The 15,809-nt window shown below is 41.8% G+C and overlaps 1 protein-coding gene and 1 pseudogene across 2 annotated transcripts in view; one reads left to right on the top strand and one right to left on the bottom strand.

The window, feature by feature from the left end:
- LOC109401498 (ATP-sensitive inward rectifier potassium channel 12-like) overlaps positions 1-3,307 on the bottom strand; it is a 37,288-nt gene extending 33,981 nt beyond the window's left edge. Inside the window, exon 1 of one of the 2 annotated variants that reach the window (XM_029869150.2) lies at positions 2,910-3,307. In XM_029869150.2, coding sequence (XP_029725010.2) covers positions 2,910-3,115 — 206 coding nt within the window. In that variant the 5' untranslated portion in view covers positions 3,116-3,307. The remainder of the gene's footprint in view (positions 1-2,909) is intronic. The other variant, XM_062861039.1, reaches the window with a different exon arrangement.
- Positions 3,308-7,764: 4,457 nt separating this feature from the next.
- On the top strand, positions 7,765-8,874 carry LOC109400964 (eukaryotic translation initiation factor 4E1-like; annotated as a pseudogene).
- Positions 8,875-15,809: the final 6,935 nt, after the last annotated feature.

Below are 15,809 nucleotides of genomic sequence, written 5' to 3'. Positions count from 1 at the left end.
TTTGGTACTAAATTGCATAAAAGTTTTTATGCAATTCAGTTTCAAAATTTATATTAGGGGGATTCACTTAAGGCGAAACTGGACGCATTTTCTCATTTTTTTGGTTTTTGATTTTTTAATAAATAACGAAGCAACATTTTCAAAATTGGTTTTCATACATAGTTAGAGGAAGGATCGAGCTATCTCCTGGATTTTTTTCAGGTGTAAAACTTCTACGAATTTCTCAAAAACCATATTTTTTCAAAATTTTATTCAAAAACGGTTTCTTTCAAACTGAAAAACATTTTCCACCTGAAAAAAATCAGGAGATACCTTGACCCTTCCTCTAACTGTGTACGAAAACCGATTTTGAAAATTTTGCTTCGTTATTTAATAAAAAATCAAAAACCAAAAAGTGAGGAAATGCTTCCCGTTTCGCCTTAACAGCGTAAACTGATTAAACTGATTAAACGTCGCGGTCACCAAGGCAATCTTTGATTATTTCATTCGCAAAATTATGAAACATTTCAAATAAGCAGAAAATCATGGCTTACGCAGCAATTTAATCTGTTTAGTGAGTACCCCTATTATATCAGTGTTTGGAGGTTTGTGCTACAATTTACAAAATTGATTTCAATTTGTATAAACACGTTTCGCTAAGAGATTCAAAGCCGAATGTAGATTCTGCTATGATTGATCTATCGAAAATAAACAGCTATGAATATCATTTAGCACAATTACGCCAGAAAAAATGCGAAAACTTCAAAGAGATGTCATAGACTAAATTTGGGGAAAATGTGACTATTTTTTCATGACAGTGTATCAGTCAAAGTCTATATACTTGCAATAGAAAATAAAAAGAAATACATATATTTGATTATTAATTTGTGATAATGTAAGTCGGAAAAGTGAGTATCCAAAAACTGCGCGCCCAATGGTCATAAGGCAAAATAACTAATATACTAAAGTTTTAACTTAATTTCGATGAAAATCTAAGGCATACTAATCCAGAGTCATGTAGTTTTAAATACTAGTTGAAAACAGTACATACATTTAATGATATAATAGAGAAAATTCAATTATTTATTTTATCAGATGTGAAATTTAGCGACCCGTTTATTTTTTTGTAGTTTGATAATACTGATTGTCTTCAGCTTCAGGCGCTGTCTTGTTAATGTTATTGACCAAAATGAAAAACAAAACTTTGAATAACTTTTCTGCAAATAAGCCTGTTGGAGATCAAGGAACGTTAAAACATGGATTGGTTAACGTCCAATAGACGAAAATGAGATTTGAAGTTGGAAAGCACTTTCGCATTTTTTCCTGCCGCAAACTGTAGCTAATTTTCCAAACGTGTCCGTCCATCTTATCCACCCTACTTCTCCGTCTTACTCACACTGCTGAAAAACGCACTTTTTAATTATCATAAAAGTTATGGAAAATCTTTTTTTTTTGCAAAATCGGTTTGCAGACTGTTGAAGTAAATAGTAAAGTTTTAATTATCGCATTGTTGACACTGTCAAAATTTGACGTTTCCTGAATATGTCCGTCTTACCACCACACCACCCCCCCTAGTAGATTTTGCATTTTTTTTCGTTTCCGTTTGGTCTGAACTCCAAAGACATTCTTGAATGTGGTTCGTCTCCGTATTACATGGTTCGTTAGTGATGGGTGACAACTACTCGCTTCATTTTTTCATACATTTGACTGCAGTAAAGTCCACTTGAAAATTATATACAAATTACTGAACGAAATTTTCAATAGCTTTTCTTCTGAGTTTCACTTCGTTTTCAAGTGGGCTTCACAAACTTAGTTCATGTAAACTCACTGAAAAATTCATTTTCGAACGGTTACTTGACTTTTTCCAGTGAAATCAACATTAAATTTCCTCTCAGTGTAGGACATTTTATCAGAATGTACAGTGTATCAAACAATTGTCCATACAGCAATTTTTTTGTCAAAATAATTTTTCATTCAAATGTTATTAACTTTTTTATGCGTCAATCAAAAACGCTAAAAATTTGACCAATCATGAATCATATATTCAAGCTCCATTGGTAAAATTTTGAGAGAGATCGAATAAGTTTTCTGAAAGTTATAAAACTTTTAGTGAAACTTATTATATTTTTGAACACATTTTTAAAACATTATATCTCAGTATGTACTCGATGAATTTTTTTCATTTTTTTTTGTGTTACATCTCATACCAAAGGCTTTCGTATGCAGCTTTGTTTAGGGTTTTATATTCACTACAAAAAATATGAAAAATGTGCTTATGTAGCTGACGATGTTTTAAAATTTACCATATTTTGCACATATAATCTGCCAAACGTTTTCCACCAATAAAAGTGCATTAACTGAACGAAAAATCCATAGGACCTACTCTTCATATGTAGCTTAGTAGGTCCTGTATAAAAATATTACATTAAGAGAGTTTAAAAAAGTTGAAAACACTTGGCACTTTTATTGATCAAAATATGATAAATTTCCAAATGACACTCTGAACATATACAGATTTTTCATATTTTTTGTAGTGAATATAAAACCTCAAACAAAGCTGCATATGAAAGCCTTAGGTATAAGCTGTAACACAAAAAAAGATTGAAAAAGTTTCATCCAATACATATTAAGATATAATGTTTTAAAAATGTGTTCAAAAATCTTATAAGTTTTACTAAAAGTTCTATAACTTTCAGAAAACTTATCCGATCTCGCTCAAAATTTTACCAATGGAGCCTTAATATATGGGTTATACATGGTCAAAATTTCAGCGTTTTTGATTGACGAATAAAAAAGTTATAAACATTTAAATGGAAAATTATTTTGACCAAAAAATTGCTGTACGGACAATTGTTTGATACACTGTAGATGTTCCGATCCGACATTGTCAGGTACTGTTGTGATGATGTTTCCAAACCGGGGAGCCTTACCTCCTTCCAGGCGACCGCGTCGGTGAACTGGATCCTTTCCCAAACGCCCCACAGCTGGGCACGGGACTCAACCGTTCGGATCTGGCACTGTTCAACAACTGCTTAGTCTCCTCCAAGTTCTGATGCTGCTGTTGAGCTACATCCGTGTTGGCCGCTTCTATATCGATCCGCGGGAGATTCAAATTCCTGCACCGATTGGAGTACATTGCGTCGTCGCGCTCGTCGTCTTCATAAAACTGCGCGCGTTTCGATCGGACACTTGAGTTAAACTGATGGTCATTCTCTCGTACGGCTGTAGCGGCAGCAGAGGCGCGGTTGAGTAGGTACGTTTCCGTCCGAGTGAGCGCTAATCAGCACAGCAATGCTGGCTGCCCGGCACCGAACTTGTTTGCGCTCCGGATTAACGTGGTCAAATAAACATTGCGCGCGGGAGATGTCTAGATTAGCGTCGCCCGGCTTCAAGTTCAAGCAAATGGGGGGTGTTCTGACTTGCCGTGTCGCGGTAGTTTCTTGGTTCTTCTCACTAAGTCTTCATCCGTCACTTCATTTGATAGCAGCTCGTGCATCGTTTAAGGGCTGTTTCGATATGGAAAAAGGGGAAACAAACATGTATCAGACATTCACGCGTTTGATGCTCTCTGAGTATTTTTAGTTATTTTATCTGCTAGCAGCGACGGGAATCACACCTACACACGATGCCACTAAATGTTTGTTTAAACTACACTACACAGATTGTTGTTCATATCAAGTTTTTTTTTTAATTTTATGTAGGTATAACTTTGATTATAATTTGACATAATTCTTCATTTAATTATTCGTTATTCCAACTTCTAATGTACACTGGTTGTTTGATTCTGTTATCTCTTCTCAATCGGGTAGGTCCGAACGCCTATGCGTTCATCATCGCCAACGCGGTCAATCAAAAGAAATCACACAAAGGATGGCGGTGTAGCTATGTGTCAGGGACGGCGAGTGCAGAACCTGTGAATTGAACCAGATAAAGAATTTTGATCACGCCATTTAGCTTCAGCACGATTTCGTGCTACTGAATGAAAAAGAGAGCTTTCCAGTTTTTGGCTGTCCAGTATACACGAGGAGAAAACGAGTTTCGGGAACATTAAATTTAAGGGTTGTTCGGAATTGTTTGATTATTTTTATTAATTAAAAGGACATTAATTAAAATTTTATGGAGTGGTGAGGTAGGGCTAATGGAACGGACATGGGAATTATTTTTTGGAACCGGTTGCATGAATTTTAGATGATGTAAAGATAAACAAAAATTAGTACCAATGGAAATTGTTTTGTTTAACCCAAAGAATGTTTGATCAAGGGGATTAGTTGTGCTATCATATGCATACACTACCCGTCATAAGTACGGACTCGCTTGAAAAAGTATTGCAACACTCAGTTGAATATTTCATTACCTTGAAAAGTTTAGCATCATCCCAAAACAACTATGTACATACAGTGTATCAAACAATTGTCCGTACAGCAAATTTTTTGTCAAAATAATTTTTCCATTAAATGTTTATAACTTTTTTATACGTCAATCAAAACCGCTGAAATTTTGACCAATCGTGAATCATATATTACTGCTCTATTGGTAAAGTTTTGAGCGAGATCGAATAAGTTTTCTGAAAATTATAAAACTTTTACTAAAACTTATAAGATTTTTGAACACATTTTTAAAACATTATATTTCAATATGTAGTCGATGAAACTTTTTCAATCTTTTTTGTGTTACAGCTTATACCTAAGGCTTTTATATGCAGCTTCGTTTGAGGTTTTATATTCACTACAAAAAATATGAAAAATTTGCTTATGTAGTTGACGGTATTTAAAAAAATACCATATTTTGAATATATAATCTGCCAAACGTTTTCTACCAATAAAAGTGCATTAACTGAACGAAAAATGCATAGGACCTACTCTTCATATGTTATTTGGTAGGTCCTGTATAAAAATATTACATTAAGAGAGTTTAAAAGAGTTGAAAACACTTGGCACTTTTATTGATCAAAATATGATAAATTTCCAAATAATACTCTGAATATATACATATTTTTCATATTTTTTGTAGTGAACATAAAACCTCAAACGAAGATGCATATGAAAGCCTTAGGTATAAGCCCTAACACAAAAAAGATTGAAAAAGTTTCATCGACTACATATTGAGATATAATGTTTTAGAAATGTGTTCAAAAATCCTATAAGTTTTACTAAAAATTCTATAACTTTCAGAAAACTTCGATCTCGCTCAAAATTTTACCAATGGAGCTTCAATATATGGTTAATGATTGGTCAACATTTCAGCGTTTTTGATTGACGTATAAAAAAGTTATAAACATTTGAATGAAAAATTATATTGACCAAAAATTGCTGTACGGACAATTGTTTGATACACTGTATGTGCTGCTATGTTCAAATGTCTGAAAATATACAAAGGTACCGTCTTCAGCAAAGTTGTTCGGAAGGTCGTTGGCATCACAATGGCAAGCAGTTTGATGGAAAAATGAGCATTTTGAACTAGTTCTATCTCGTGATTCTGGTGAGATAGAGAGTTCAAGACTTTGGCAAAGTTGTTCGGAAGGTCATGGACATCATAATGACAAGCAGTTAATGTTATTCAGGTGTATGTTATTTTAATCCGAGTGATTTGGGTCTGATTCACTAGATATTCAAGAGGTTCAGATCTCTTCTACCGACTTTTCGAACCTTCTAAGCAGAATACCCTCTTCGAATAAGTATAATCAGCTTTGTACCGTTTAATTCCGCCCTATTTTGACAAATACGAGTATTTCGGCTACCACTTGTAATCTTCCTCAGTGTCAGTCCATCCACTTCAGTGGATAACTGACACTGAGGAAGATTACAAGTGGTAGTCGAAATACGCGTATCTGTCAAAGGATATGCAAAAAAGGGCGGAATTAAAAGGTACTCAACTGATTACACTCATTCGAAAAGGGTTCGGGTATGATTCACTTTATATTCAAGCGATTCAAATCTGGTTCACTTGATATTCATGATATTCAAGTGATTCAGGTCTGATTCACTTCATGTTCAAGTGATTGAGGTCTGAGACATTTTATTTCTTGATGTACAAGTGATTCAGGTCTAATTCACTTCATATTTAAGAGGGTAATGTCTAATTCACTTCATATTCAAGTGGTTCAGGTTCTATTCACTTTATATTCAAGTTATTGAGGTCTGATTCACTTCATGTTCTAGTGATTTAGGGCAGATTATATGGTGATTATGTTATTATAGAACATTTTGAAGATAAAGCTGCAAATGTACTGTACACACATAGTATTTAGAATAAATTACAGTATTCGGTGAAAAAATCACCGCAACTGGTCTTTTTATCATTGAATGAGAAAATCTGCTGATCAGATGTCCAGGAGGTGATTCCTCGAGTTATGTGGATTTTGATTTTGACCCACTGAAAACTCATTCTCTCTCTTCCTTACTTCGAGACTTCGAGAAGGGGGGCCCTACATGAGTACTCTCTATCGGTTAGCGTTCCACCAGCTACCATCTTAAGTTGTTCACTCTCCCCTGGAGGCTCGGGTCCTGGCTAGTACTTAGACTACCCGTTGAACTCAAGCTTCTGGATGGGGAGGGGGGGCAACTCAGTCTGCACACTCCGGACATGCGGGGGAGCCTGCTTGTCCGAATCTGTGCAGATACCACCAAAAGTGCCCATGGCCTCACAGAAATTGTGAGCAGTGAAAATTCACCTCGCCATGGGGCCTGCTCGTTCACTTGGATACGCTTGGTATGAGCCTGTGAGTCCATCTACCCTTGCTGGAAGAATCCTCTGCCACATCAGCATAGACGATATTCTGGTGATCCGCCTCGCGCCTCTTATGCTGCGTCGCTCGAAGCACTCTTCATCCTCTGCCACCGCTAGTGCTATGGGCATCATGCCCGCTAGCACGCATACCGCATCCTTTGAGATCATTAGCCGGTAGGTGCTCTCGAGCCACTTCACGATTCGATTGACCACTAGCGCATTCGTCCATGTAGTGGCGCCATACCGTAGTATGCAGACCGCTGCTATCTCGAGCAGCTTACGTTTACTCGAGACTATTGCCGAGCTATTTGACATTATCTTTGACCGTGCCATTATCGCCCTGCTTGCCCTTTTTCAGGCACATTCCACGTGGCTTCCGAATTTCAGCTTATCATCGATCATGACTCCCAATTGTTTCAGTGAGCGCTTAGAGTTGATCGTGTACCCGCCTGTGGGGACACCTGCCTGTTGTTCAGACTTGCGGTTCCAGTCCTCCGTTATACCAATGGCGTGCGTTGATGTGGAAGTTTGAGCCTCAATACACCATCATACCCCGCGTTCATAGTACTGGGCCCAGGATGGACCCCCGAGGTACCCCGCGGTGATGTTCTAGCTCCTCTCGTCATCCTCGCCATGTCAAAGATTAGAACCCTACTCTACAAATAGCTCTCCAGTATCCAGCACAGGTAGCCGAACTGGTTATCCGAGAGGCCAGAGTCATCGTGTTTCTCGATATATAGTCCATCAGCCTCGACAGAATGATCTGTTCCAACAGTTTTCCAGCGATGTCCAGTAGGCAGATAGGTCTGTATGCCCGCGAGTCAACAGGTGGCTTCCCGGGTTTGGGCAGTAGAACCAATCTTTGCCTTTTTCACCTCCCCGGAAATTCGCCTCTGTCTAGGCAGGCACATCTGCTTAGCTGTTCTGCACACGTCAGGGCTAGCCTCGATGGCCGTCTTGACGGCTACTGTCGGGATTCCGTCCGGATCCGGAGCCTTTTCAACTTAAGCGACTTCGCTATTGCAATGAGTTCCTCGTTCGCCACTGGGTGACCTCGCTATGGCCGGTTTGGTCATAGGAGACGGGAGCCCATGGTGGATCGAAGAGTGACGTGAAGCAGCGAAGACGTGCAAATTTTCTGCTCTGTCATTTTGTGCAAAAAAAAGTTAGATTTTTTGGTATGTTTTTGTAAAAGTTTTTGCATTGACTGGGGCGGAACCCGTTCTCAAGACACTAACTGTTCGCGGCAAGTTTGGGCTCGTATCGTCAAGAAGTTTCCGACATTACAAGCAAACGGAAAACACCGAGCAAAACCACGCCGACCAGGGAGTCATCGTCGACCCGGAATGTTTGATCAAGCACCCGCTGCAGTCGACCTGGACGCTCTGGTACCAGGAACCGGACCGCACCAAATCATGGGAAGACACCCTGAACGAGGTGACCAGCTTTTCCACCGTCGAGGACTTTTGTTCAAGAAGGACATCCGTCTGATGGGGAAGACGATAGCAACAGGCGCGGCGGCCCGTGGGTGTGCCACGGTCGCAGCTTCAGGAGCTGGTCAAGTATGGCTAGATACGATTTTGTGTCTCATCGGAGAGACATTCGAAAGTGACGATGCGGCTCAAGGAGGGAAAGTGGAAAAAGCGGGCGAACATCCGACGGCTGCTCGTGACGCTTAACAATGCCTGGTTATTGACCCCGACACACTTCTTCCCGGAGACCGGAAAGGGCAAGCTAAGACGACCGTAGATGACGAAACTGTTACTAAATTGGTGAGATCTTTCCTTTTCTATTTATTCAATTGGCGATTTGACGTATTAAGAAATTGTTACATATATCAAAAATTACATAACTAATTTTGGGGGAGGAGGGTAATCAGAACCACCAGTCGATACATTATATATGGTTGGAAGAGTGGAGATGCCAACTTCCCTTTAAAACCATTATGTAGAGAATGGTGTGCTCTTCTTCTTCACATTCATTGGGGCATCCTCCAATGCGATGGCTTGCATTATATACAATTGTATGATCTTGTTTTAAAGAAAAAAAATCGAGTTGAGTATAATTATAATGTTTTGCTTGATCAAATCACATTGGGTGGACAGCCCACTGCTATCGGGCTTAGTTACCGTGCTACAATGAATGGAGACCTTATCATCATCATCATCATCATCAGGAGACGGGAGCCCATGGTCTTGCCTCGTGGCGTGGGAACAGAGTTTCCACGATCTTCTGTAGCATCTCGGGGGAGCGTTCGGGGTAGGGATAGCCTTGGCATTTTTTTTCCTCCCCTATTGGGGAAATTAAGCCACTGTGTCCAATAAGTTGAACTTTTGTGGTATACCCTTGGCATTGCTACCGCAACTTACAATCGCAAGCCGCAAACAAGCACGCATGCTGAATTGTTGAATTGTTTAATAATATAAATCATAGCTGAACTAAAATTAAGCTGTACATATAAAGTTCTGTGCTTATTCACCACTGCTGAACAGAAGTCAAAGTGTGATCATTATTAAACCACGGGAAGTTTATGTTTTGATTTGAGCGCTTCAATTTATCATCTCTAGGATGGCGGAGATAGGAAGGCATGCGGCTGGCAATCGACGGGTCTTGTGACGACCCCCTGGTCAGCGCGTCTCACTCAGACAATGCGATGTAAGTGGTAACCCACCATCCCGTGGTATGGTAGTCCGGAGCACCTATTTCCCCCGTAAAGATATCCACAAAGCCACCTGGAGATCACCCGACCATCAAACAGAAAACCAAATCGACCACGTTCTAATCGACGGTAAATTCTTCTATATATATAACCAATGTCCGCACATACCGCAGTGCGAATATAGATTCGGATCACTACTTAGTCACTGTATGCATGCGCTTAAAACTTTCGACAGTTATCACCACGCGTCGAAGTCGAACGCTGCGGCTCAACATCGAGCAGCTGCGTAACGTAGAAGTGGCTCAAGACTACGCGCAGCAGTTAGCAGTGGCTCTACCAACGGAAGAGCAGCTAGGGACAGCTACACTTGAAGATGGCTGGAGGGACATCTGATCCGCCATAGGCAGTACCTCGGCTACAGCACCAGGCTTCGCGACTCCGAATCACAGAAACGACTGGTCTGACGGCGAATGTGAACAATTGAAAAACGAGAAGAATGCAGCATGGGCGAGAATGCTTTTACGCCGTACCAGAGCGAATGAGGCACGTTACAGACAGGCGCGGAACAGGCAGAACTCAGTCTTCCGGATGAAGAAGTGCCAGCAGGAAGAACGAGATCACGAAGCGATGGAAGAGCTGTACCGCGCCAAGGACACACGAAAGTTCTACGAGAAGCTGAACCGCTCGCGCAGAGGCTTTGTGCCACAAGCCGAAATGTGCCGAGATAATACGGGAATATTCGAGCGAGCGTGAGCATTACGATGAGCACCTCAATGGCGACGTTGCAAGTAGCGAAGGTGGCGTAGTAACAGATCTAGGAGTACGTGCGCAGGAACAAAGATTGCCAGCCTTTAACCTCCAAGAGATTGAAGGGGAGGTTAGCCGGTTGAAAAACAACAAAGCCGCTGGAGCAGACCAAGTACCAGGCGAGTTCCTAAAATACGGTGAAGAAGCACTACACTGGGTCATTACCAAGATTTGGGAGGAGGAAGTGGATGGATTACCGGAGGAGTGGATGGAACGTTTCGTGTGTCCCATCTACAAAAAGGGCGACAAGTTGGATTACGGGAACTACCGCGCGATCACACTACTGAGCGCTGCCTACAAGGTACTCTCTCAAATTTTATGCCGCCATCTATCACCGATTGCAAGAGAGTTCTGAGGCAATACCAGGCTGGATTCATGGGTGAACGCGCTACAACGGACCAGATGTTCACCATCCACCAGGTGTTGCAGAAATGCCGCGAATACAATGTGCCCACACATCTCTTGTTCATCGATTTCAAATCGACGTATGATACAATCGACCGAGATGAGCTATGGCAGATTATGCAAGAATATGGATTACCGGATAAACTTATACGATTAATCAAGGCTACGATGGGTCGAGTGATGTGCGTAGTTCGAGTATCAGGGACTTTCTCGAGTCCCTTCGAATCTCGCAGAGGGTTACGGCGAGGTGATGGTCTTTCGTGCTTGCTGTTCAACATTGCGTTAGAGGGTGTAATAAAGAGAGCGGGGATAAACACGAGTGGAACGATTTTCACGAAGTCCGTTCAGCTGCTTAGTTTCGCTGATGATATTGATATTATAGTTCGTAAATTGGAGACGATGGCGGAAACGTACATCCGACTAAAGAGTAAAGTCAGGCGAATCGGATTAGTCATTAATGTGTCGAAGACAAAGTACATGCCAAAGGGCTCCAGGGAGGAATCATCGCGCCCGCCAGCCCAAATTTATATCGATGGAGATGAAATCGAGGCTGTTGAAGGATTTGTGTACTTGGGCTCACTGGTGACCACCGACAACGACATCAGCAGAGAAATTCAGAGACGCATTGTGGCAGGAAATCGAGCTTACTTTGGACTCCGCAGAACTCTAAGTTCGCCGTCACACGAATTTAACTGTCTACAACTGTCTTAACTGTCCTCTATGGACACGAAGCATAGGCCCTAGGAGCAGAGGAAACAGGCCTTGCTTGAAATTTTCAAACGGAAATTGTTGTGTACCATCTACGGTGGAGTGCAGATGGAAGACGGTACTTGGAGAAGGCGAATGAACCACGAGCTATATCAGCAGCTGAAAGAACCAACAATCGTCCACACCGCGAAAATCGGGAGGCTACGGTGGGCGGTTCACGTCATCAGGATGTCGGATAGCAACCCGACTAAAATGGTTCTCGAGAGTCATCCGACCGGTACAAGAAGAGGTGGTGCGCAGCGAGCTAGGTGGGTCAGCCAAGTGGAGGACGATCTGCGGACCCTACGCAGAGTGCGGAACTGGAGAGAAACAGCCATGGACCGAGTGGAATGGAGACGGCTACTATGTACAGCAGAGGCCACCCAGGCCTTAGCCTGATCGGTAAGCAAGTACCCTTGAACACCTTAGAACGCCTCTGAAACTCCTTGAAACCCCCTGGAACGATTGTGAACCTCCTGGAATGAACCTGCAACCTTCTGAAACGCCCCTGAAATACTCTGGAACGCCCCTGAACCCTTCTGCCACCCCCTGAAATCCTATTGACCCCTACAACCCTGTAATTCTCTTGGAATGCCTCAGAAATCACCTGGAGCACCACTGAAACCAGTCAGCCTTGTGGTTAAGGCTGTGAATCGCCAATCCGGAGACAGCGGGTTCGATTCCCGTTCTGGTCGGGAAATTTTTCTCGCTCCCTGGGCATAGTGTATCATTGTACTTGCCTCACAACACAATATACAATTTCATGCAATGAAAGGCAAAGAAAGCCCTTCAATTAACCTTAGTAAGGTCTTGGGGTCTTTTTCGACCTTTTTCGAATTTCAATTCTCTGTAGTTTTTGTTTAACGAATCCTAGCAATCTGAAATTTTCTGACAATTATTTTTTCGCGGAAATAAACCTTTCCCAAAAATAAAAAGTATTGAACGACCCCTAGGGGCGCTCCCATAAAAAAAGTTACAAATAAGACCCTGGGGTCATTTTTGACTCCAAACTTTGAACAGCTCGCAAAAATCAGTGGTTTGTCCGATTTTGGATCTCTTTGGCTCAAATGAAAGGGCCACTTCGAGGGCCTTCGGTCGGGCTAGGAACTTTTCGTAAGGGAAACTACCCTTACTCCCTTAGGCATAGAGTATCTTCGTGCCTGCCACACGATATACATATGTAAAATAATGATTAGCAGAAAAAGCTCTCAGAAAAAACCGGTAGAAGTGCTCATAAAACTCATTAACCTTTCAGGACGCGCGCCATCAAGCAACCGAAACTGCACCGCGCTTGCGCTGTATACAACGAGCGAGGTTTTTTAGTAGTGTTGTACTTTTTACAAAAGCGCGCGTTATGAAGAGAAGTTGAGATGCAGGCTCTTTCCCAGTAGGGATGTTATGCCAAGAAGAAGAAGAAGATCCCAAGCAACCAAAAGTTCGGATAAAATAGCATGTTTGGGCTTAATCAGCTATTCGAAGGAAGATGAAAAGCATTCTATTCAGCTCACTTTTTAAGTAATTAACCGAACTTGAGTTCACAAAAAGTACACTTGTGTCGCTGAAAGGAACGCTATTCAGCTTAAAAATAAGCTTCGAAAAAATGAAAAAAAAAATGTGTTTAGTCCTCAAAAGTAATTTATTATTGAGGAACATTAGTTCATGTGGAATCCAAATTGACTAATACCTTGAAATAAATTTGGATGTTTTTTACTTACTGAGATTTGAACTCGGGTTCTCCTCGTTGAAAGCCGGTGCCTAACCACTACTCCATGTATGTGTTGTTAGGCACTGTGGGATTTTACTCAATGTGCTGATATCATATAGTAGAGCTCAATCAGGTTCGCGTGTGAACTTTCCCTGAACTTGGAATACTTTTTGAAGTCGAAAGTTCGAAAGAAGTTCACGTGGAACTTCTTGTGAACTTACACAGTTTGACATTTTCAATTTGTTGTGGTTCGCAGTGCAAAGCAATCAATTGGGGCCAGTGTATCGGCTTTAAGAAAAGATTATATGTTTTCATCTTGGTTTCCAGTGACTACGATTGCGTCGATTACCGACGTGCTGCAGCGACAAGTGAGACGGGTGTGAAAACATCCAGCAAAGCTAAAAAATTTTTGTGCGCAGCCGAAAAACCCCCGGCTGAATCCTGGGGGAACAGTTGTCCGCTGCGTGGGCAGCCTTTGAGCCACACAATACGGATCCTCTGCGTTGATTACAAGTAAGTACGTTGAAATATTATAGTGGAACAAAGTGTACTTGTGAAATTAACACAAGCTGTGGCTGCTGGGCTCGATTTCCGAGTGATTTAATTGAATGAGAACTTCTCCCCGGCCCCGCTGTCGCCGAAGTTCAAGTGAAGTTCACATTTGGTACGGTTAATATTTATCCGAACTTTGAGTAGTAAGTTCAAAACAAGTACGAAACAAGTTCGAAACGGAACTTTCCAAGTTGTTGGAATATGTCCAACTGAACTTTATTTGAGTTTTAAAGGCACGCAAAAGTTCAACATGAGTTCGGTTAATATTTGATTGAACTCTGTTTCAAAGTTCAACATAAGTTCTTTTTGAACCTTTTTTCGACTTTAATGTCGTTTTGAAGAGAAGTCAAAAGCTTGTACATGTACTTCCAAGTTCATAAACAATACAAGAGTAACTTTTTGGAGAATTAAGTTCAACGAAACCGGAATTGAACCAAACTTGAACTTCTGAGTTCGTTCTTCAAGTGGAATCCGAACTTTTGGTTGCTTGGGATAACTATCAATCTCTTTGTGTATCACAAGAACAACAGACATGAAAATCCACGAAGGTTGAGCTATGTGGCGCCGGGTTTTGAAGCGAAAACTATACGAAGTTCATTGTCGTTACCCAATTGACCACCTTCCGGAGTCCCTTAACCCGTTCAGCATTGACCAGACCCCCCTTCAAAAATGGCCCTAAACAATATGTGTTGGATCATGCACCGAAAGCGTGGCTGTGGCGGGCTGTGTGGATCGCGTGCAGAAAAGTTATGCAATAATATGCATAAAGGGAATACATTTGTGGATTTTCTAGTACATAGCTACGATGAAAACTAATATTTCGGATGTTCCGGATTTCCGGAACCGGTTCTCAATAATTAGTCAACATTAATGTCTCTAATCAAAGTCCACGTAAATACCTTTCCAACGATTCTTGCACGGTCCTGATTACTTGTTTGGTTGCAAAGTTATAGCTTGTCGAAGTTAAGGTCTCTAAAGCGGCATTTTTCAGTTGAAGCAGGTTCCCGGTGGCCACAGTGGCCAAATCCGGATTTCTCCGGTGGTTTTGAAAACTAGACTTGTGGCCCTTTCATTTGAGCCAAAGAGATCCAAAATCGGACAAACCACTGATTTTTGCGAGCTGTTCAAAGTTTGGAGTCAAAAATGACCCCAGGGTCTTATTTGTAACTTTTTTAGGGACCAAGGAAGGTTAATAACTGTAGAAGTGCTCAAAGAACACTAAGTCGAAGCGAGGCAGGCTAAATCTCAGTGGGGACGTAGAGCCATAAAGAAGAAGAAGAAGAACCACTGAAACCCCTGCAACGCCGCTGAAGTTTCCTGAAACGCCTCATGTCACCTCCTAGAACGCCCCTGAAACCTCCTGCCACCCCTGAAATCCCCTGGAACATCCCTCAAACACTTTTGAAACTCAGAAAACGCCCCTGAAATCCCATGGGACGCGTCTGAAATTCCCTGGAACACACCCGTTACACACCCGTTACACTCCTGAACCCTCCTTCCATCCCCTGAAATCCACTGTAATACCCACGTAACGCCCCTGAACCCTTCTGACACCCCTTAAAATCCCCCGATTCGTTTCGGAAATGCCCTGGGGTGTTCAATCCCAGAAATTCCTCTAAAATTTTTGGAACGCCCCTGAAATCAACTAAGCCCCCTTAAACCTCGGGCTTTGTGGCTGAGCGGTTAGCGGCGTCAGTCGTTTAGGTGTCTCGTAAGCCTCGGAGTGTGGGTTCGAATTATGATCCAGTGGGAGAACACTTTTCGTTAAACGAAAAATTCTCTCTGGGTGTTATTTGTGTTGTCCGGGGTCTAATGTTAGTAACGTTAAGTCTCGCCGTCTCTAGCCGAAGACGATGCAATTGTCTTTTTGAACCCCAGCAACGCCACTGAATTCCCTGTAACGGTATTGAAACTCCCTGGAAAGCCCTTGGAACGCTCTCGAAACGCCCTGGAACATTCCTGTCGAGTCTCTGTAACCGTCAGGAATGCCCCTGAAATCTCTTGAAACGCCTCTGAACCCTCCTGCCATCCCCTGAAATCCTATGGAATACTCCTAAAACATATTTAAAGCACACGGAACGTCCCTGAAGTCCCCGGGCACACCACTGTTACGTCCCTGAACCCTACTGCAACGCTTCCAAAATTCCCAAGAACACCTCTAAAACCCCCTTAAAACTCCTGCAATTCTGCAGGGGATTTCTATAAGAATCCCTCGGATATTTCTCCCAG

This window comes from Aedes albopictus, chromosome 3 (assembly GCF_035046485.1).
Source record: "Aedes albopictus strain Foshan chromosome 3, AalbF5, whole genome shotgun sequence".
In the NCBI taxonomy this organism is placed as follows: domain Eukaryota; kingdom Metazoa; phylum Arthropoda; class Insecta; order Diptera; family Culicidae; genus Aedes; species Aedes albopictus.
The sequence above is the reverse complement of the archived record's forward strand: the minus strand, read 5'-3'. Positions and strand labels throughout refer to the sequence as shown.